This window comes from Triplophysa dalaica, chromosome 17 (genome assembly GCF_015846415.1).
Source record: "Triplophysa dalaica isolate WHDGS20190420 chromosome 17, ASM1584641v1, whole genome shotgun sequence".
NCBI lineage: Eukaryota > Metazoa > Chordata > Actinopteri > Cypriniformes > Nemacheilidae > Triplophysa > Triplophysa dalaica.
Window position 1 is genome coordinate 9,235,289 of NC_079558.1, and position 20,142 is coordinate 9,255,430.

Here is a 20,142-nt window from a genome sequence, read left to right on the forward strand (position 1 = left end):
ATTAGCAAATGCATTTACTAATGTTAACAAATAGCCTTCTTGTAAAGTTAAGTGTTACTGGAATAATCTGCCCAAAATTAAGATTTATCTAATAAGAATAATAAGCCCCATGTTTCATACTAGATGTATATGAGTTTTTTATATATATATTTTAAACAAAAGAAGCAGTTACTTTGTATACATAGGTCCCATAATGTTAAAGTTAAAAAAAACATCCATCTATGTAACTTTGAAAAAAAGTGTTCTGAGATGAAACGATAGGTCTGAACGAATAATCTTCTTTAGGCCAAATAAGACCAAAACAAAGCCGTAAGAGCAAACAATACATTTAAATATGGCAACGCAATGATAAAGATTTGAAGTTATCAACATTCTGCCATATTTTTAATTTGTGGGTGAACTATTCCTTAAATACTAGAGCTGATATTCTGTCGTTGCATAGCTTGTTCTATAGAGAATGTGAAGCTACGCCACGCCATGAATTTTGCGCCACCTTGGAAGGATTGCTGCTAATACATTGAGTGCAGTGTTTTGTTTTTTGATTAGGAAATATAACTATGGTAGGTCAATTTTGCTGTGTTAAAAACTGCAATATGAAAAGCCCATAGATCTTTCACTTTCGATTTCTCCATATATCAAAGAAAACTAGTAACGGTACATATCAAAACAATAATAGTAGTGGAGCATTATCCTCCCAAGATGGCGGCAGAACTGCAACATGCAACATAGGGCGTGACGTCAGCTTCACATTCTTTTGGATTCATTCCCAGGTCGATAGTCCAGATCCTTTGAGCATCTGACTGGATTTCTTCAACCTCACATTATGTGGCAACCAGCCATAGACAAAAATCTGTTTCCGTACAGAAAAAACTTACTTTAACATTTTGTTCAACATGCTTCTTTTGTTCCAAGGTATATAACTCACAGGAACCAAATTGCTTGTTGTTATGCTTCTCAAAATGACAGTGCTTTTTCTGATCAAATGTTGTCACAAAATTTTACTACAATTAACAAAATATTAAACAAAATCTAACCCCCTAATGAAATTTATGATCAAATCTCATCAGATTTTGACCCAGTTCTTGAGCAGGAGAACAAGCTGAAAAGTGTCTTTTATCCCACTCATTTGATCCTGAGGTTGTGCTTATACAGCATGTAGATGACCAGGATAATCCACTGCTCAGACAGTGACCTCTGTCTTGCTGTTCGTCTGGTAGGTCTTAAGTTCGGGATAGGGATGGTACAACAGGTGTCCCCCATAACCCGAGGGCCGGGAGAGGAACTCAGGTAGCACTTCTACACTGTACTGCCTCCTGTGGACCGAAGTCTGTCTGCGATTGGGGTGCCCTGGATGTGAGGTCTGCCGGTACATGTGTCTTTGCCCAGACTCCCAAGCTTTGAAGGCTGAACTTGAAAGATGAGGGTGGGTCATTGTCTTTGGGATGCTGGACCTCTCGAATTGGTTGGAAGGGATTGAGATGGAGAGGGGGGAATGAATATCATGGGAGGGGCGAACCTGGTGAAGGTAGGACTTGTCTTTTAGGTGCGTATGCATTGGTTGGAAGCGTGCAAGAGGGGAATCATTTTGGGAGAAATGCATTAATGGATAACTCTTGTAGTAGTCTCGGGTTGCAGTATTAGCTGTGAAGAAGCAGCAGAAAGGAAGAAAAATATCAGTGTTTATGTTTTAATGAAGTATCTGGAACTATATACTCCTTTGATTCCTGCTGAGGGCTCTATGAGAACCTGTCTAGCCTGAAATATATAAAGGTCATTCCTCATACACAAGTTATCTCTCTTCTCACTGTTTTTACCTGCGAGCATCTCACTCTGTCTCGCCGTATTAACATCCATTGCAGCACTTGTCCTGTTTGTTCTCGTATCGGATGAGTAAATCAAAAGGTTTTACAAGGTGTGTACGTATGAGTGTATGTCAGGATACCTATACAGCACATGCCCACAAGCCCTATACATGATCGGATAAAATTCCTGCAGATGCTCTTTAGGTCATAGCTGATGTCAGAAGGCATTCTTTCAAATAACGTAGTCATCAAGTCATATTTTTAGCATCTGTTCTCTCGTTCATTACTTTTTCTAGCCGCAAGGTGATTCAGGTATGACGGCTGAAAGACCTCAAGCTTACTTCAAATGGCTGTATTGTCAGTGTGCATCACCATTATCAGCATTATGGTGATCATCCTGATTGTTCACTATCCTGGAAATGGACCGTTGTTCAGTAACTTCATGTACTGCTAACGTACACATGTACATTATCATTATGTCACTTGAGTGATTTTACTGGCATTGTTGAGTACATCTGGCAGTGAATAACAAACAAAAAGTCCAGATAAACAACTGCGTAAATGTGCACATCTGTATAAATGCGTAGCTGTCAGAATTACGTTGTATATTTAACCTTGTTGTACTGCCGCAGATGTGGCCCTCTTACCAAAGGGCTTCCCTCATTCTGTCAATCAAACTCAGAGGCAGTTCTTCATGATACTCAACAGTTCATGAAACAGTTCAGTGAGTAGTGTGTTTGTGCACAAAATAACATTTAGTTGCTTTTCTTACCGACAGCTTTTAAAGAGGTGTACTTGTTTAGCGCGAGGCCTGGTATACTGAGGTTGCTTTCAGGATGAGGGAGTCCGACGGGTGTACCAAAAGAGAAACCAGAATTGTTTAGATGGTACTGTTCTGGAATACAGAAAAGGTGTAAAATAAACATTACAAATATGTACCTTACATAAGGATTGTTACATTTTTCTATTTCAGCCTGTCTGTACTTGCAATATAATTTAACTGCGAAACATACAACAGGTGTCATAAAAAGAGTAGCGCAATATATGGCATGCATTGAGACACTTGTTGAACTGTGAAAATTATTTAAATTCACTCTATATGTGGCACCTCATCAGCCTGCCTATATAGACTATACAGATGTTGTTCAGGGCACTCAAACCAGATGCCCCATTCTGGATGGCCTATTTTTCCTCGAGCTGTGGGTGACAGCGCAGGAGGGATATTGATGCAATTAATGAATGTTTTTGTTTTGTCTTTCCTGTTTGTTCCACTACTCATTAGTCATGTTTCATTTAACATGGGCAGTCTGAGAGATGTGGACAGCTGATCTTTTAGGGTAAACCTGTGTAACACATTCTAAAACGACTCTGACATTTCCTGGCGGTGGTAAACAGTGTTTAAATGAATGTTGCATGAACGTTGCATTCCCTTCAGTGCGTTAATTTGGACAAGTCCGTTTAGATCCTGAGTTTATAGAAAAGAGCACAGCCTGTTCTGACATTATAACAAAGCAAGAAAATAAGGGGGTCATTTTAAAACTCAACTGCATTTAATCTGCATAAATTGAACCACTCTTACACACGGAAAATATGTTGTCGCTGTCACACTGAAACTTTCTTTTCTTTTTTAGAAAATAATACTTTTTATTACCCTTCCTGTTTGTATGTGGGTCTTGCAGATATTTAACCAAAAAAATATTTGAAAAGAGCTTGTCAACCTTTTGGTTTACTAATTGAAAAGAAGCTTTTTCATTTCCTGTAAAGTTTCACTTGTTGAGCTTTCAGTCCGACAATATTTTCCTATATTTGAACTGTCAATATATTAAACCATTTAATATATATTTGAAAATGTATACAATAATACAGTACATATATTTCATTTTTTAAACGGGGAATTCCGCTTATGTGTCACATGGAGGGATTTAAAAATGGGGGGGGGTGACTTTTGTCCAAGCATCTAAATACATTATCTTCATATATTAACATTCACAGAATTGTATTTATGATTTTTATATTTCCTGTTCTTATTTTTTTTGCTCTTTTCATCCACATTTGTAACCATTTAAATCAATGTCTTCCAGTAACAGTGTCTTTCATGTCTCAATTCAGTAAAATTTTCTTCCTGTTTTTGAAACAATACAACATACGTGACACTCTATATTGCATTGTATTTTCCAGTATATCGCCATATATGTTTTTTCATAAGGACCAAGTAACTGCATTGGACACACCTTTCCCTATAGAAAAAGATTAAATATCTAAAAACAAAATGTTTGTAATAAAGTACAATAAGTACACCTGAACTGTTAACCAAGTTTTCCCATGCAGGCATAATGTCCTACCACCACATTACTTTACCTGTTAAAAAAGGGCTGTAGTCCTCTATAGCTTAAATCTTATTTCTCAACATTTAAAATGACAAATTAAAATCATCTCCTCACATTCAAACACAGCTCATAGTGGAATGTATATGGATCTTCTCTGCAGGTCCAGGTTTCATACAGATTGTTATAGTGTCTTTAATGCAGTTCAGGGAATAATCAGAAGTTTATCTTTTAAATCTTGATCCACTGAGATTGTAATACCTTGAGGGCATTGGTTTACCACGTCACGGTAGAGTACAAGAGGAAAAACTAATGAAGGTTTTTCTTCAGGGTGCAAGACTTTACTCCGTATCAGAAAGAGAAAACAGACCTGCTGCATTTATATAATGAAGTGTGTGATCTAATTGCTCAAAAGAAAGAAAGTAGAGGAAGATGTCTTCTGTGCACATTAACATCTTCATTAGATATTTCTAACTAGACCTTTGAAATCACAACTGTTACAGGGAAGCCCAGAGGGCTAATAACAGCTTTTGATGTCTTCTTAAGGATGTACGGGGTGCGTGCCGAGTATGTGTTTAGTATGTATCTATGCTGGTTATTAAAGTTGATTTGTATAATTTTTTCACCATTAGCGGCACATAATGGAATGGAATATTCACTTTATGTGACATTGGTTGGCTAAACATAGAGGCCCACATCATAGTCATTTAATCTACTTGGGGTATTGCCACGGTTTTCCCACCAGTAGAGTACAACATTTTTGTTGTATTCTTATATATCTAAAGAGTGTACACTTTAAAATGCTGTGCTGTATTAATGTTTACATCAAGCCTAAATATAATCAGACAAATAACAAATATATCTGCAATTACAAGAGCAAGTACTTTTTCTAAAGTTCCCATGTTGCAACTGATGTGCACTATTGAACGAACTAATGGGTTTGCAATGAATAACTATTTAGGTTAGCTTTCAATGACTCTATAGGACGTACTTTAGTATAGCTCAAAACAAAGTAAGAGCCCAAAATTGTCCAAGGAAAATGAATCTGAATGCCTATATATGGTCAATACCCTGCCAGTCATGTTTCGTGATGGGATTGTGATTTGAATGGGGAATTGAGAATGTGCAACAGAGAAGCAATAATGTGGGACGGGGTGGCATCTGTATTTTTGTGAATCTTTGTACACAGTCTTCAGTGCCACCGTCTCTCACGGCCTGAAGCATTAAAGACCACTGTGATGCTGTAGTGTGAGGTATGTGTATGCGCATATGTGTGTAATGGCATATAAAACAAAACATGAAATGCTTCAGGCGAGAATTACAAAGAGAACTGCACAAGATCTAAAATTGGTTAGTACTACATGTCTTTGTGTGTGTTGTTGTCATGCAGTAGTTCATGTGCCCGTATTGACGCACATTCTTGTTTGTAAGCTCTGATACCTAGATTTACATTTACTCATTTGGCGACTTACATTGCATTATACTTTACATTTTGTTTCTAAGTATGTGCAATCCCCTGGGCCTCATGCTCTAACCACTGAGCTACAGGAAACACACAATGATACCTGATTTTTAATTGAGTTAATTTGTAGATCATTTGTGTAACAAAAAGATAGTCTGGTCTTTATTATGCACTGTTGGAGTGACAGGCTGAATGCTCAAGTTTCTTGTTTTTTGTTGTAAAATCACTCTGTGGATGGTTTACTTATAGTTGACCTTCAGGCCAGAGTTGTTAAAACATACTTTGCTTTTACAATTTTGCTATACAGTTGATGGCATGTCACTCATCCAGGAGAGATGTGTGATGGTGCAGTAGAGATAAGGGCAGATTGGTAAGTGGATGAGGTGGAGGGAGTGTCAATATTGCAGTGAAAATGGAAATAAATAAATAAATAGTTAAACAAAAAACATTTAACTGGGTAAAAATTACACTGTTTAAAAGGAAAGGTAATTTTCTTGCAAGGCTCCATAAAGACCCGATGAAGGATGAATGGATATTTTATGGGTTTCATTTGAAATCTCAGCAGAAAGGCAGCGTAATTTATGAATACTAAAATATGTTATAACCACTCGTGTAAACACTTGCTCCTCCTGGCAAGAGAGTGTGGCAGAATATTATTCCCAATGTCTTCCCAGTTTAACCCTTTTGGATAAGCCTCCGTGAAGAGATGTCAGGCCTTTTTCAACCTCACCGTATAACACAGCACAAGTGTTATAATCTTCTCCCAACTACTAAGGATGCAAAATATATGCCAATAGATGTAGAGTCACAGCAATAAACCCTCTAAGCACCTCCGAGCGAAACTTAAATCCTCTCCATAAAGTGCAGAGAAAAGTGTGCTGCTTAAGCTCGGCACAGACGCTGCTTATCAGCATAAACCCCACATCAACTGTCGGTCTTGGAGCTCGCTTGTGTAAATCCACTGAGCGGAATCGGAAATGATAAGACCTCGCTTGCATTTATAGATGAGCAAGAAAAGGAGGTTACAGATGTAGTTTCTTCTGGTTATGTGGGGAAATAGGAATCAGAAAATGGGAAGGTTTAAGTGGAATGATGGAAGGAGAGAGGAACTGCAATCGGACACAAATTTTGACAAATGTGTAAAATCAGCTCACAGGATCAATCAACATTAGGAGCACATTAGTCAACGCTGATGGTGAATCTCAAAAAAAGTCAAAAAAAAACATTTTTCTTGACCATAATATATTAGCTGTGTTTTAACACAATAATTTGTATGCAGATGTTTATCTAATTGTCTAATTATAAAGTATTTGTAAATTATGTTTTTTGTGTACTGTATTTATATTGAAATACATTTAAAATGACTGTAAAAACGTCTTGATAGTCACCATTGTGATTAGTGAGAATTACAAAAAGTTCTAAAAGAATGTGTTTGTCTTAAAACATAACGTCACATGCAAAACATTTGACTAGTTTTGAAAAGAAAATGAAATATTCTGCAGGCAAAATGTTTTTATTTATTATATTTTATTGCTTATTTCTTATTTTAGTAGTAAATTGTATTTGTTCTAATCCTCCTCCTCATTAATCCTTCTTGTTCATCTCACTCAAAATCAGACTTTGGTTGACATCAAATCCATGTTAACTAAATATTATAATGACCTAAATATAAAACACTCATGGACATGTAAGCAACGCTGATTCAACGATGGTCCAAAAGAACTTCCTGTTTTAGTTTTTGACACTACACATTTTTAACAAAATTTACGTTCTGAACAGAATACAGTAAAACCAACAGAGCATTTATAACCAAATCAAAATTTGAAACAAAATAATTAAGTTTTAATTATAATGTAAGATTTAAAAATGTATAAATACAAATGTAGGTGGAAGTGACTCTGGACCAGTTTTTTTTACATCTGGAGAAGTGGTGCCTAATCATGTTCAATTAAAATTTAGGGGGGAAAATCCTATTATTCAAACATTTCTTCTTATTGCACTGTAGTCAGAATGAGAGATAGAAACATGGAATGAGATTTGGAGAGGAAATAGGAAGAAGAATGGGTAAGTGAGACAAGAAAAACGGTGGATAATGTGTTTTTTTAAGTTAATATACTGATGACATGAATATTATACAACCTAAGGACAAATTTTCTGCCACCCTCATGAATGTCTACATCAATCACTGTGCTGGATCCAGAACTAGTTATTGCAAATTTAGAGGCCCGGTTTCACAGACAAGGCTCAGTTTAGGCCAGAACTTTGTTAAATTAGTTGAATTTGGATATTTAAAAAGCGTATCTAAAAACGCTTTAAAAAAAAATAACTGGTGTGCATATTGATACAAAACGATGGCACAGACATATTTTAAGAAATGTCAGGGCAATTAATTTTTAGTAAAGACAGCTCAAATATTCATTTTAATCTGTGTCTTGCCATTAGCCTTGTCTGTGAAACCGGGATCCAGTGAAAAGCAATGGGGTTAGATAATTTGGGGAAATTTAAAGATTGCCACAAATCTATAGGCCTTTTATTAATTCTAAAGGTTATTCTTATTATTAATTTTATTTAAACATAACCAACTCATAAGTGTTTCACCAGAAAGAGGAAAGTAGAGAGCAGCTATGAGGCAGTGATACACAGTGTGTGTTGTCATGCAATAATCTAAGGGTCCCTTTGAGAAACAGAGCCCATGAGCAGAGGTGCAAAAAAATCACTTTCCAATCTCATGCTAGATGTGATTAATCATGCTAGAACACGTCATCCTTAATTTCCATAACTGATTCCACTGGATTGTTGATCTACCAAGGCTACCCAGCATTCACCTCTCCTAAGAAAAGGTTACTGCCTCCTAGACATATGCGCATCAATACGCAAATGTTATTTTAGATATTAAGGTTGGGATTTATTTGGAAGGTGATGAATACCCTGATCTATAACCCTAATTATGATTATATGAGAGAAGAACATTAGCGTAAGGAAAGAGAAGATTATTAAAACATGCACTGTGGTGAGCTCACCGCTGCGGCTGCGAAGCATCCTGGCAGAGATGCCATTTCCTCCTGTGGGAGTCGTGCTTAGAGGTCCATCCACGGGACTCACCTCACCGCCTGGTTGCTTAAGCAATTCTTGCAGCGTCCTGCACAAGGATCACAGTAGTTATTTCGCAGATACCAAAAATTAAAATTCTGTCATCATTCACACACTATCTTGTCATTTTAAACCAGTATGACCGGACCACAAAAGAAGATATTATTACGAATGTTGGTGACTGAACAATGCTGGTACCCATTCACTTCTATTGTGCAGACACAATAAGCAATGCAAGTCAGCGGGTACCGCCGTTGTTTGGTTACCAACATTCTTCAAAATATCTTAGTTTGTGTTCTGCAGAAGAAAGAAAGAAAGTCATGCAGGTTTGAAACGACAAGAGGTTGAGTAAGTGATGACAGAATTTTCATTTTTGAGTGAACTGTCCCTTTAAATATATAAATGATCTTTCTTTTTTAAGCAGGGATGATAAGATATGCTTTTTAACATGAAACATCCCATTCAAATCAGCAAACTCCAGGGACCCGATTAAGAGTTGACAGTAAACTGCTGACATATATCCTTACATATAACAGTATATTGTAACATATCACATGGTGTAGTGCTGTGTGCCCTGAGATGAATACTTGGTCTGTTGCCATATTTTATCAGTACAGCCGTTTAGCATCACATCAGCTGTCAGAAAAGTAATGTTTTTTTTCGGTGTATAGGCAGCCAGTGAGTTTACGCGCAATATGATCTTTGCCCACAGAAGTTGCACCTATAGATGGTTTCATTGGACACACGCACCTAGCCCCAAGTTAAGTCAAATGTAAGTACAATTTCTGGCGAGAATTATTGTTATCAGAAATAATCTGCAGGGACTTCATTTTTTGCGGATTTGTACCAGGAAGTTAAGTTTGGGCAACAGCTTGCATGTGCAGTATAACGTTTGTTTATATTGTTGCTTTGAAACCGTCTATTTAATAAATTAGAAAATGTATCTACCGCATACTAAGCTCTTTTCCTTACACCCCTGGGTACTTAAAATCCTTGACATTCCATTATTGCTCTATTTCACCAAGCTTACGCTTGTTTCCTTGGTGATCTCTCTAATTCCATCCAACGCCCCTTATCCAACCCGTGAATGTGATGAAATCGAATGTGATTGTTGAGCACAAGCTCGCTGCCCCTTGGACAGCCCGATGCCACTGGCTCTAGGCCACGGCAGACCAAAATAATATCAGCAACACATCAGAGAGGCATGAGAATACAGTCATCTAACACAGTGATGACGTCTGAGTGCCAGAGACACTTCCAGGACAAGTCAGGACATTCTCGTATGGGAAATGTCATTGTAGTTCTATCCATGCCATAAACGCTTTTAAATTTCACTTTTTTTAGACTCGGATTTGACGTTCTTGCAAATAGATGGGAATCCTGTGTTGTCTCGATATAATCTCACCCTCCGTGTTTTGGAATCCTCATGATAAGAAGGGAACTCAAAGTAGATGACAGACATCATCTGTTTGTTGTACATCTCCCTGTGGAGCTTACAGCTATCGGTCATTGAGCCTAGCCTGCTATTACTCCAAAGCTGTTCTCTCCTAATATGTCACTGATATGAGTGCATGAGCATTTTGTCTTCACTACTGATTTTGTCTTCACTTGACAGGCCGGAGTAGATTCATAGACAGAATAAGGGGACGGGGGGAAGCACGGCCACTTGCATTGTATACAACTTGAATGGAAATGGAACAAATCTTTACACTCCAATTTACATTTTGTCCAATAAGTATACAACAAATCCAACACAATGCAGATCATTCATACACATATATAAAGGAGTGAGCCTATAGTGTGGTCGGTACTCACACAAATACACATACACACAAAAACGCACGCACAAACAAACACCCACAAACATTCAATTGAATAAGCCTATAGTGTTTTATTGTTTTTTGTTTTTTGTCAAATAAAAACTGACATTCACACATACACAAACAAAGAACTGTGCAACACAAACACACACCCATGCACACAAACACGCACACACACTTTAATGTGAGAAATGTGGGGTTAACTATAGCACCCTTAATCTTTTGGAAATGTTATGTTTATTGTTACAAATGGATGATTACGCTGCCTCCCACTTTCATATGGGATGGTAAAATTTGTTTGTAAGCATATTTTGGCTTCTTTGCACTGTTTTACCAACCTCAATTGGTTTTAAAAAATTCTACAATTTTAACTTGTGATAAAATCTAGAACTTAAGATGTTAGGTTTGTTACAACATTAGTTTATAGTTTCAGCCTATGCATCTAGTGCAGCCATTGAAATGACATTGAAACTTAAATTCTGCATGTGCACGCTCAAGTTCAAAGACTATTCCTGATGCAGGATAGGCCACTTTTAACTTTTTTTATTCTGTTTTACTTGGCCTTTGAATGTTTGTTTTTTTCCGGTGAGTAATCTCAGTAGAACAGCAAGATGAGCCTGCAACAAAGTACTGGCAACCCAAATGTTTACTTGTTTGTTTTCAACAGTGATGTTAGCACGATTGTCCTCATTGAGAATGATGGATGTCCCATGCTGAAGTCATTGAGTCCAGGTTTACTGATTTCACTGTCAGTGCACACGAAGCCTGTGTCCTGCTGTCATGTTGTTTCACTCATACACTGAAAATGAGAATATACACCTACATCCAAAACAACAACATATAATTCAAAAGATAACAGAGAATGTGGTATGTTTTTTCGAACTTCAAAAGAAGAATGCGATTTGCCTATGGAAATCATGATGGTTGGTTACAAAGCCTACATTTTTATGCCATTATTAAGCCATTTTTTATTGTTATCATTTACTATTGTCATCATTTACAGTGATTGTAGTGTACTTTTAAACCTCTTAACATAATCATCCATGCTTCCCAATGATAGACAGATTACTTGCCGAATGCCGACACCTTCATGTGTCACAATGCACAAAGATTTGAAATCGATACTGGGAAAAAGACATATCTGCATATAAAATTGTTTAGGATCAATAATTATAATCACTTCAAGTATCTTGAGCAGATGGTTTCAACAGCCTGTGAATGGTAGATATTGGTTGTAATGCGTGTACAATTTTAAGAATGTTTATAAGTGTCACAATAATCATTCAATCCTTTATAGGCCTATAGATATATCAGTCCAACACAATGGGAGTCTAATGGGTGTCACCGTTTTAATCATGATCTGATAGTTACACAACATAGGCTGATGGACACAAATTATACAACAGTCTCTTTTGATTCAAAGGAATAATTAGGATTCTTGTCTGGTTTAATTGCAATAATCATTGTCCTGTGTAATTTAAACAGCTTTTAAACCAAATGCGGCGCAGTTATTCTGATAAAACCATGCAGAGGTTGCCCTTTCAAGAGTTACTCTGTGTACAGAACTCTGCACCTTTGGATCTGTGTCGAGTGTTTTAACAGCATTATTCCTAGAGTGCCTTATCTAGTTATATTACAGAAGAAACAGCTTTGCCTGGCTCAATGCGATCTAGAACTGAATTATTGTTATTTTCTCAAAGGCGAATATGACCAATTAGTAAAAATGTACATGTCATTCCAGTAAGTGGTCGTGTCATTAACTCAACATGTTAAATTGTATACGGTTTTCTCATATGTATTATTGTTTATTTAAGGTACAGGGTATTTCTTTTTTATTCAGATCTCCAGATTGATAAATAGAAGATGAAAATGTTTGGTATATTATTCATCAGTTAGTTTAAGTATATAGTGCTACCATACCTAAATAAACATAGTCATTTGTAAACTTTCTGCTTCATGTTAACTGAATTGTTCAATGTATAACAACGTTTTGTTTTCTTTTTGTTTCAATTTCAAATTGAAATAATAAAAAAGGTGTTTTGTATTTGACATTTATGATGTCATTAAATGAGTGTATTAAATTTAGCAGCATCTAGTGGTGAGGTTGCGAATTCCAGCCAATGGCTCACTCCATCCCTCCCCCTTCCCTTTTGAAGTACTACTATGGTTTGACCATTTAGGCCAACTGTACAAACAACATGGTGAATTCTATGCAAGGGGACCCTCTTCATTACGTAAGATCTTTATACACCACTGAAGATATGGTTATGTGATATTGCATTTCTGTAAGAAAATCCTCTAAATCATTACACATAAGACCTTAAAAGATGGCAAATTTGATTTAATTAATAAAGGTTATGTAAAATTTAGATATTAATACTGTATCTTGTATTTAATTATGTCTGAATAATATTTCTGAAATGTCCCATTGCCAGAAAGGAGTGTTGATGAGTTGTTTTGTCAAAGGTCACAGACCTCCTTAAAGTCACAGTGAAGATGAGGGAGAGGCAGTGGGGGTGGCAGGAGGACGCAAATGTCAGCGCACACCCACTAAGAGTCAGCCATGCAGGAGAGGAGACATGTCTCTTAAATCAGTGAGACGCATTAACACGTAAACACACACCGGCCAGCCATGACCGCCATATCTCATTCAAGTCAAATGACCAGTCAGTTTGGAGTCACCGGAAAAATCCAACAAACAAACTCCTGAGAAGGTGATGGCTGCATCAACTAAAGGATCCAAACACACCATTTTATATAAATTAAGATAATTTTAAACCTTCTGAGAGCTTTGGCAAACGTTCAGTTCTCTCTTATAGTTCTTAGGGTAACACTAAAAGAGCATTTTATCAGAATATTATGTCCAATTGAAATTGAATTGACATAATATCCTGATAAAATGGTCTTTTAGAGCAAGTCTTTTCTAAACAATTAAATAAGCATGATAAAACTTTGGTATAAAAACATTAGAAACGTGTATGTAAACATCCAGATTTGTTTTTCATAACTTCCTGGAAACATTAGCAAAACATTCTTATAACATATAGTATTTTTGTTTGCTGGGTTCCTTAGTCTAACACTAAATCGATTCATGCAAGTTTTGAGGCCGAATTTTTTTGATACCTGATTTGCATCTGGTTTGTGAATCTGGGGCTTCTGGACACCCATAGGCTATAATAAAAAAGAAAGCACTGCCCAGCAGGTTTATTCCTTTACATAACTGTGGGTGGGTTATTGTGTGGCACAGAGTCCTGCCTTTGGACACAGCATGCTTTTTAAGATGTTAACTGAACCATGTATTTTCTTCTAAAGTATCACTGCTGGAATCCACAATCCACATGAGTCACTCCTTATGATGCTTGTGTCATTTCCTGTCCAGGTTTTAATACCTTTGTTGTCCAGTAGTGGAATATTTCAAGGAAAAATTTTCAACTTCTGTGCATACCAACCTAGTTTCATAGGAAATACGTACCACTTTTTGCACAAAATACGACATCTTATTAAATTCAAAATCATTACACTCCAATATAATCTAGTATATTTTTAAGGTTACTGTTGTTGGAAACTGTGATGTGGGGTTTTAATATATACCTGATGGAATGATGGTACATATTTTGTGGTGCTGCAAAAGGTGTAGAGATGCACGTATTTCCTGTGAGACCAGGTTGGCGCTTACATGACACTATTGGAACTTGGAACATAATCTGTATAGAGGTTTATTAGATAGATAAATCTGAGTAAACACTCAAATATTAGGACATGGAAAATAGAATTAGGAAATTACTTAGAAGTCCAAATGTATTTTTATGGCTTGTCCTCATAGAGCAGATTGTCTCAAAAAAAAGTTGGTTGAATCTTGAAGCAGAGTGTTAGTCTCAAGAGAACATAATCTTGTAAAAAGAGCTAATCTGGACTGCAGTGTTCAATGTGTGGGAAATGCTAATCTTCAGATGAATATTTTCATCCTCGTAACATGTTCACCTAAAGAGGGGTGTTTGCATTGTTGGGTCATTTCATTTCTGAATTGGGAGAGTTATAAATTCTCTGTGTTCTGTTTCATTGCTCATGGCAGGGATTTAGACATTCATAAAGATTGTGAATGTTTAGAACAATGAGTACTAAGGGTTAGATTTGAGGTAGAGACAGGACAGGAGGAATGAATGGGGAAAGGAACAGAGAACATCTGGGAATTGAGACAGGCAAAGAAAAATACTGTTAGTGTTTACTATAGTGTTACATTTTTTTTGAAGGTTTAATGATGCTGTGAACGTTAAACTATGTTAAGTACAGCACATCTATACTCAATTTATGTCTACTGTAGAGACGGTTGTAAAAATATGAAAGTGTTATCATGAATATTAATGGCTTTAGCTCAGGCTGGATGCTGCACCACCTGGCGCCATACATTGAATGTGTGGAAATACACACTTAAAACAATTCACCCGAAAATTCTTTCATCATTCACACACTGTCATGTCATTTCAAGCATGTATGACTTTCTTTCTTCAGCAGAACACAAAAGAAGCTATTTTGAAAAACATTGGTAGCCAAACAACACCCAATTGAATTCCATTGTATGGACATAAAACCACTGTGACATTTCACAAAATATCTTCTTTTGTGCTCCACAGAAGAAAGAGTCACATACAGGTTTTGAATGAAATGAGGTTGACCATGACAGCAGGGCAGCTCAAAAGGTTTTGTACCTTTTGAGCTTATAACTACTCACCTGGAGTTATAACTACTCACCTGGAGTTACTGAGGTCATTCTGGCCTCCACGGCTCTTCTCCAGTCCCAGTTTGGTGAAGATTCCCACCAGGACCATGATGGCCACCACACCACAGATGATGTACACAATCATATGGGTGCGATCTCGTTCATGGTCTGGCTGGACCTCTGTGTTGGTGGCCACAGGTTTTCCAGTGTTGGCCCAAATGGGAGTGTCATAATTAGAGCAAGAGGTCTGGTCCAGCCGTTGCTGATGGAATTGGCAGCAGAATCGGTAAAAACAGGTGCCACAGCAATACAGGAACACGCCAACGTTACACTTAAAAGGAGGATCCCACTGACCCATCACATCGTAGTAACCTCGGCAACGGCTGCCAGTGGGTGGCACAGTGTCCTCCTCCAGCTCTCCGGGTGTGGTTAATGATAGAGAACCTTCTGATGTCACAGAAATCAATAAAGCATCTTCAGTCTGATTGGCTGTTTGGATGTCCATTTCGGTGGTACTTTCTTCCTGTGCTTTAGTGGCCCAGCTCAGAGTGCCAGTCAGCAGAAGATGTAGCAAAAAAGAATATCCAGCCATGATTCACCGGATACTTATTAAACTGACTTTAAAAATAAAGTATCACAAGTTACACGTAAAACAAATAACACACGCAAGCGAGTGAAGGCTCATCGTTTTTTATCACACAAGTTAAAATAAATTTGTTATAAAAATTACTAATTTACATAATCTGTCAAAATTAATTAGGGATCTGGAAATTTTATATTCGAGAAATTGTTTGAAATATATATATTTAAAATGTTACTTCATGCAGTGCATGTTTATTTCAACATTTCCAATGTTCACTGCAAAGTGACTTTTTAATGCAATTTAGTTTTAAAGCATGCATGGTTATTACAAACAAAATGTTTCTGCATCTTATCTCAAAACACAAAGATAAATGTAGTTTCACTGTTGTTGCAAAATTATAGTTTCATTAATTGCAAAAGAATTACCTTTTTCCTTGACAAAAGAAACAAAAGCTTGCACTTGGAGTTCTTTAGCCCTGGTTCTGTCCACACATTTGTTTCATTTAATATATCCCATCACTGTACAGTAGTTAAACAGCTTTCTCTCGATTTCCAAGCAGCCAACCAGTAATTGTAACTTGCAACAAAAAAAACCTTTCCCGTAAAGAGCACACGCAGGTGAGTGTTTTAATCCACAGCGATGCACTCAGAGTGCTGTCTCTGAGCCTTGTGAGGAGCAACAGTTCAGGATTCAAATAAAAACTCCTCCCCTCTGTTCAACACACCACAGGGAAAGAGTGCAAGAGAGGAGGGGGAATATTTTCCATCCAGATGCTGTGTGTAAAGGGATGAGTGATCCTATTCTATAGGCAGGTTCGTTTTTATTTCAAATTTAGACCTTTAAAGTTAAATAATGTTTAAAATAATATCTTTGGCATATGTGCATGAGTGAGAGTGAATAAGAACAAAGCAAAAAAAGGGAAAAGTTAATATTTTTATTGGAGAGTGACACCCTTAAAGAAATAGTGTGTCTATTACAACAAGTTTCTGCCTTATTCACCGGACAAAAACGTTTCATGCTCTAACATTTGCGAAATCCATTTATCTGTCCATAAGCACATCATTCTTCACTTTGGCTTTTTCCGTTGAATTTTCAAACACTAAAACTAGATCATTTAAGCATGGACACAGGGTATCCAAAACCTACACTTTCAAAATGACAAATATTAAGATTGTTATGTTTAAAGTGGAATCTCTTCTGATTGTTGCAGATTTTTCTTCTGCAGCATCCACAGTGCAGAGCTGACAGGCTCTGAGGAGACTTGCGTCTTTGATCTGCTCTCCAGGTTAACATGTGACAAACACAACCTGGAGTTCTGAAGGGAGGAAGGAGAAACAGGATGGAAGAGGAATTCGCAGAACTCTTTGGTCCCATCAAAGTAAATCTCTCTCTCTACCTTCTTTTCTCCATCAATCTTTCTTATATCCTGATATATTGCAGACGATCCTTTTTCAGAACACAAAGCATTTCATTTTGTGTTTTTGTAGAGGGGTTTAACCTAAAAAACAAATACGCATTACATTTGTTTATGTAATCGATTCATGTACATTTCCTTGAAGATCTAGTGTGTGAAATTTAGCGGCACTTAGTGGTGCGGTTGCGAACTGCAACCAAATGCTCACTCCACCCCTCCCTTTCGAAGCACTACGGAGGCTGACACAGGACTACGATGTAGTCACTTTTTCATTTCTTTGATGAAGGAGACAACGCTCTGAAACGTGCTTTGTAGAGCAGTTTGTCTGTTTAGGGCTACTGTAGAAACAACATGACAAATTTCATGTAAGGGGGTCAGTGGTGTATGTACATAGAAATAGCTCAAACAAAGGTAATAAAAACATGAAGCTTTGTTATGTAAGGTCTTTATACACCTCTTGAGAAAAATGTATGTACATCATATTGCATTTCTGTCAATAGATAATCCAAGAAACTGGAGATTTCCAAGCTTCTAGCCATCATACGAAGGTGTTATGTTCACTCCAATAAATGCTGAAGTAATCCAAGGTCATTTGCAGAACTCTTGGAGAAATCATTTCAGCTAAAAGTTGTTTGTCGAGGCCATAAGGGGCTGTTCTTGTCATAGTCTGTGGGACCCTAATTGCCCTGTTAAACTAGGGACATAATAAAGTGTTTGGTTCCTCAGTTTTTAACATTTTTCAAAAATCATATTTTTTACTGTGTATTCCAATTAAATCAAACGCAGTTGGTTTGTTTTGATTTAAGCCATAATGGCTAAATAAAATACATCTAACTAACACAAGAAAACACAAGAAAAACATGATATCACAATAAAAATATTTTTTATAACCAAACTCTTCATATATTATTTAGATCAGATGTTAAACTGACTCTCATTGTGGCCCTGTTTATTTAAAAAATATTATTATAGGGCTTGTAAGCATTCATTTTCTCCACTAGGTGTTTTGGTGCACTACACCTACTAAACATCATCATCGCTGTGGAGTCTGATGTAAATCTTTCTGTAAAGGGTACGAGAAAATGGCTGTATGATTAAAGAGTTAAAATTATACATGGAAAGGTCAAGAAGAGCTCTGAATAAGAGCAAAGAACATGACCTTCTTGTGCATCTGCACTGACCTGTTACATTTTTGTAAATGTTAATGTGAGGTTGTTGAGTCTGAATAATGTTGATATTGAATAATCTCCCAATTTAATATTTGTCCTAAACCTGATTATGTATCTGCTGTGCCTTTGGCTCTCTATGGGAAAGATGAATGGCCCTCATCAGAATACATTGGTACTCTGGGGTAAACTGTGTGTTTCTCCTGTTTCATCATGTCTTTTACTTATTCACTTTACGGTTTCTTTCATTTGTCTGTGTGTTATTCAACGCGCAAAATAAGGGCAGAATATAACTTCTAAATCATTTCAAAGATGCTTGAACTTAAATAGACTTGAAATGAGTCTGTATATATTGCACCCATATTAAAGGGATAGTTCACCAAAAAGGAAAAACCTGTATACATTTCTTTGTTCTAATGAGAGAAAGATATCTGGAAGAATGATAACAATCAGCACCTCCAAATCTGAGGCCATGGTTCTCAGTCGGAAAAGGGTGGCTTGCTCACGTCAGGTAGGTGGAGAGTTCCTGCCTCAAGTGGAGGAGTTCAAGTATCTGGGGGTCTTGTTCACGAGTGAGGGAAGGATGGAACGGGAGATTGACAGACGGATCGGTGCAGCTTCTACAGTAATGCGGTCGCTGTACCGGTCTGTCGTGGTGAAGAAGGAGCTGAGCCGCAAGGCGAAGCTCTCGATTTACCGGACAATCTACGTTCCTACTCTCACCTATGGTCATGAGCTGTGGGTCATGACCGAAAGGACAAGATCCCGGATACAGGCGGCCGAAATGAGCTTTCTCCGCAGGGTGGCCGGGCGATCCCATAGAGATAGGGTGAGAAGCTCGGTCACTCGGGAGGAGCTCAGAGTAGAGCTGCTGCTCCTTCACATCGAGAGGGGCCAGCTGAGGTGGCTCGGGCATCTTTTCCGGATGCCCCCTGGACGCCTTCCCGGGAAGGTGTTCCGGGCATGTCCCACCGGGAGAAGACCCCGGGGAAGACCTAGGATACGCTGGAGGGACTATGTCTCCCGGCTGGCCTGGGAACGCCTCGGTGTCCCCCCGGAAGAGCTGGAGGAAGTGTCTAGGGAGAGGGATAAGCGGAAGAAGATGGATGGATGGATGGATGTTAACAATTTTCAGTTCTGGGACATTATCCACTACCATAGTAGGAAAAAAAATTTGGTTTGGTGTACACATAATGAAACATTTTGAATAATTTTGAAAAACAAAGAGTTCTCGGGCAACTTTGACTACCATTTAATTCTTCCTACTATGGTAGTCAATGATGTCCCGGAGCTGAAAATGACTAACATTCTTCCAAATATCTTTCTTTGCGTTCATCGGAAACAAAGTAATTTATACAGGTATGAAATTACATGAGCGTGAATAAATGATGACAGAATTTTCATTTTTGGATGAACTATCCCTTTATCCCATTGACAGATAGAACCCTTTAAAGGGTCCTTTATTGAACGTATTATGGATGTAAATTGTATTTATGCAGTTTGATTGATACTTGGAATGCACAACAAAATACTGATTCCCTCCCTGTTAATAAAATTATAAAATACTGAAGTGAAAGGTTTTGCTGTGAATTTAATGCAGTCAAATGCAAGTTCCTGGATGCATAAACCTGAGGCGTGAAATTTGGCCTTAATAGTCTTAATATAAATATACAGTGTTTATTTATGAAAGAAAATGATATGCATCTAAAAGCAAATCTAAAAAGAGGCTATTTAAAGGAATAGTTTACCTTCAAAATATAAATC

General features: G+C 37.4%; 1 protein-coding gene across 1 annotated transcript; it reads right to left on the reverse strand.

Annotated features, from left to right (window-relative positions):
• Positions 1–1,180: 1,180 nt before the first annotated feature.
• shisa8b (shisa family member 8b) lies at positions 1,181–16,825 on the reverse strand. Its single transcript, XM_056772041.1, is given in 5 exon segments — positions 1,181–1,641; positions 2,575–2,697; positions 8,609–8,727; positions 15,248–15,833; positions 16,798–16,825. Coding segments are annotated over 5 exon segments (1,317 nt in total).
• Between the last annotated feature and the right edge of the window lie 3,317 nt (positions 16,826–20,142).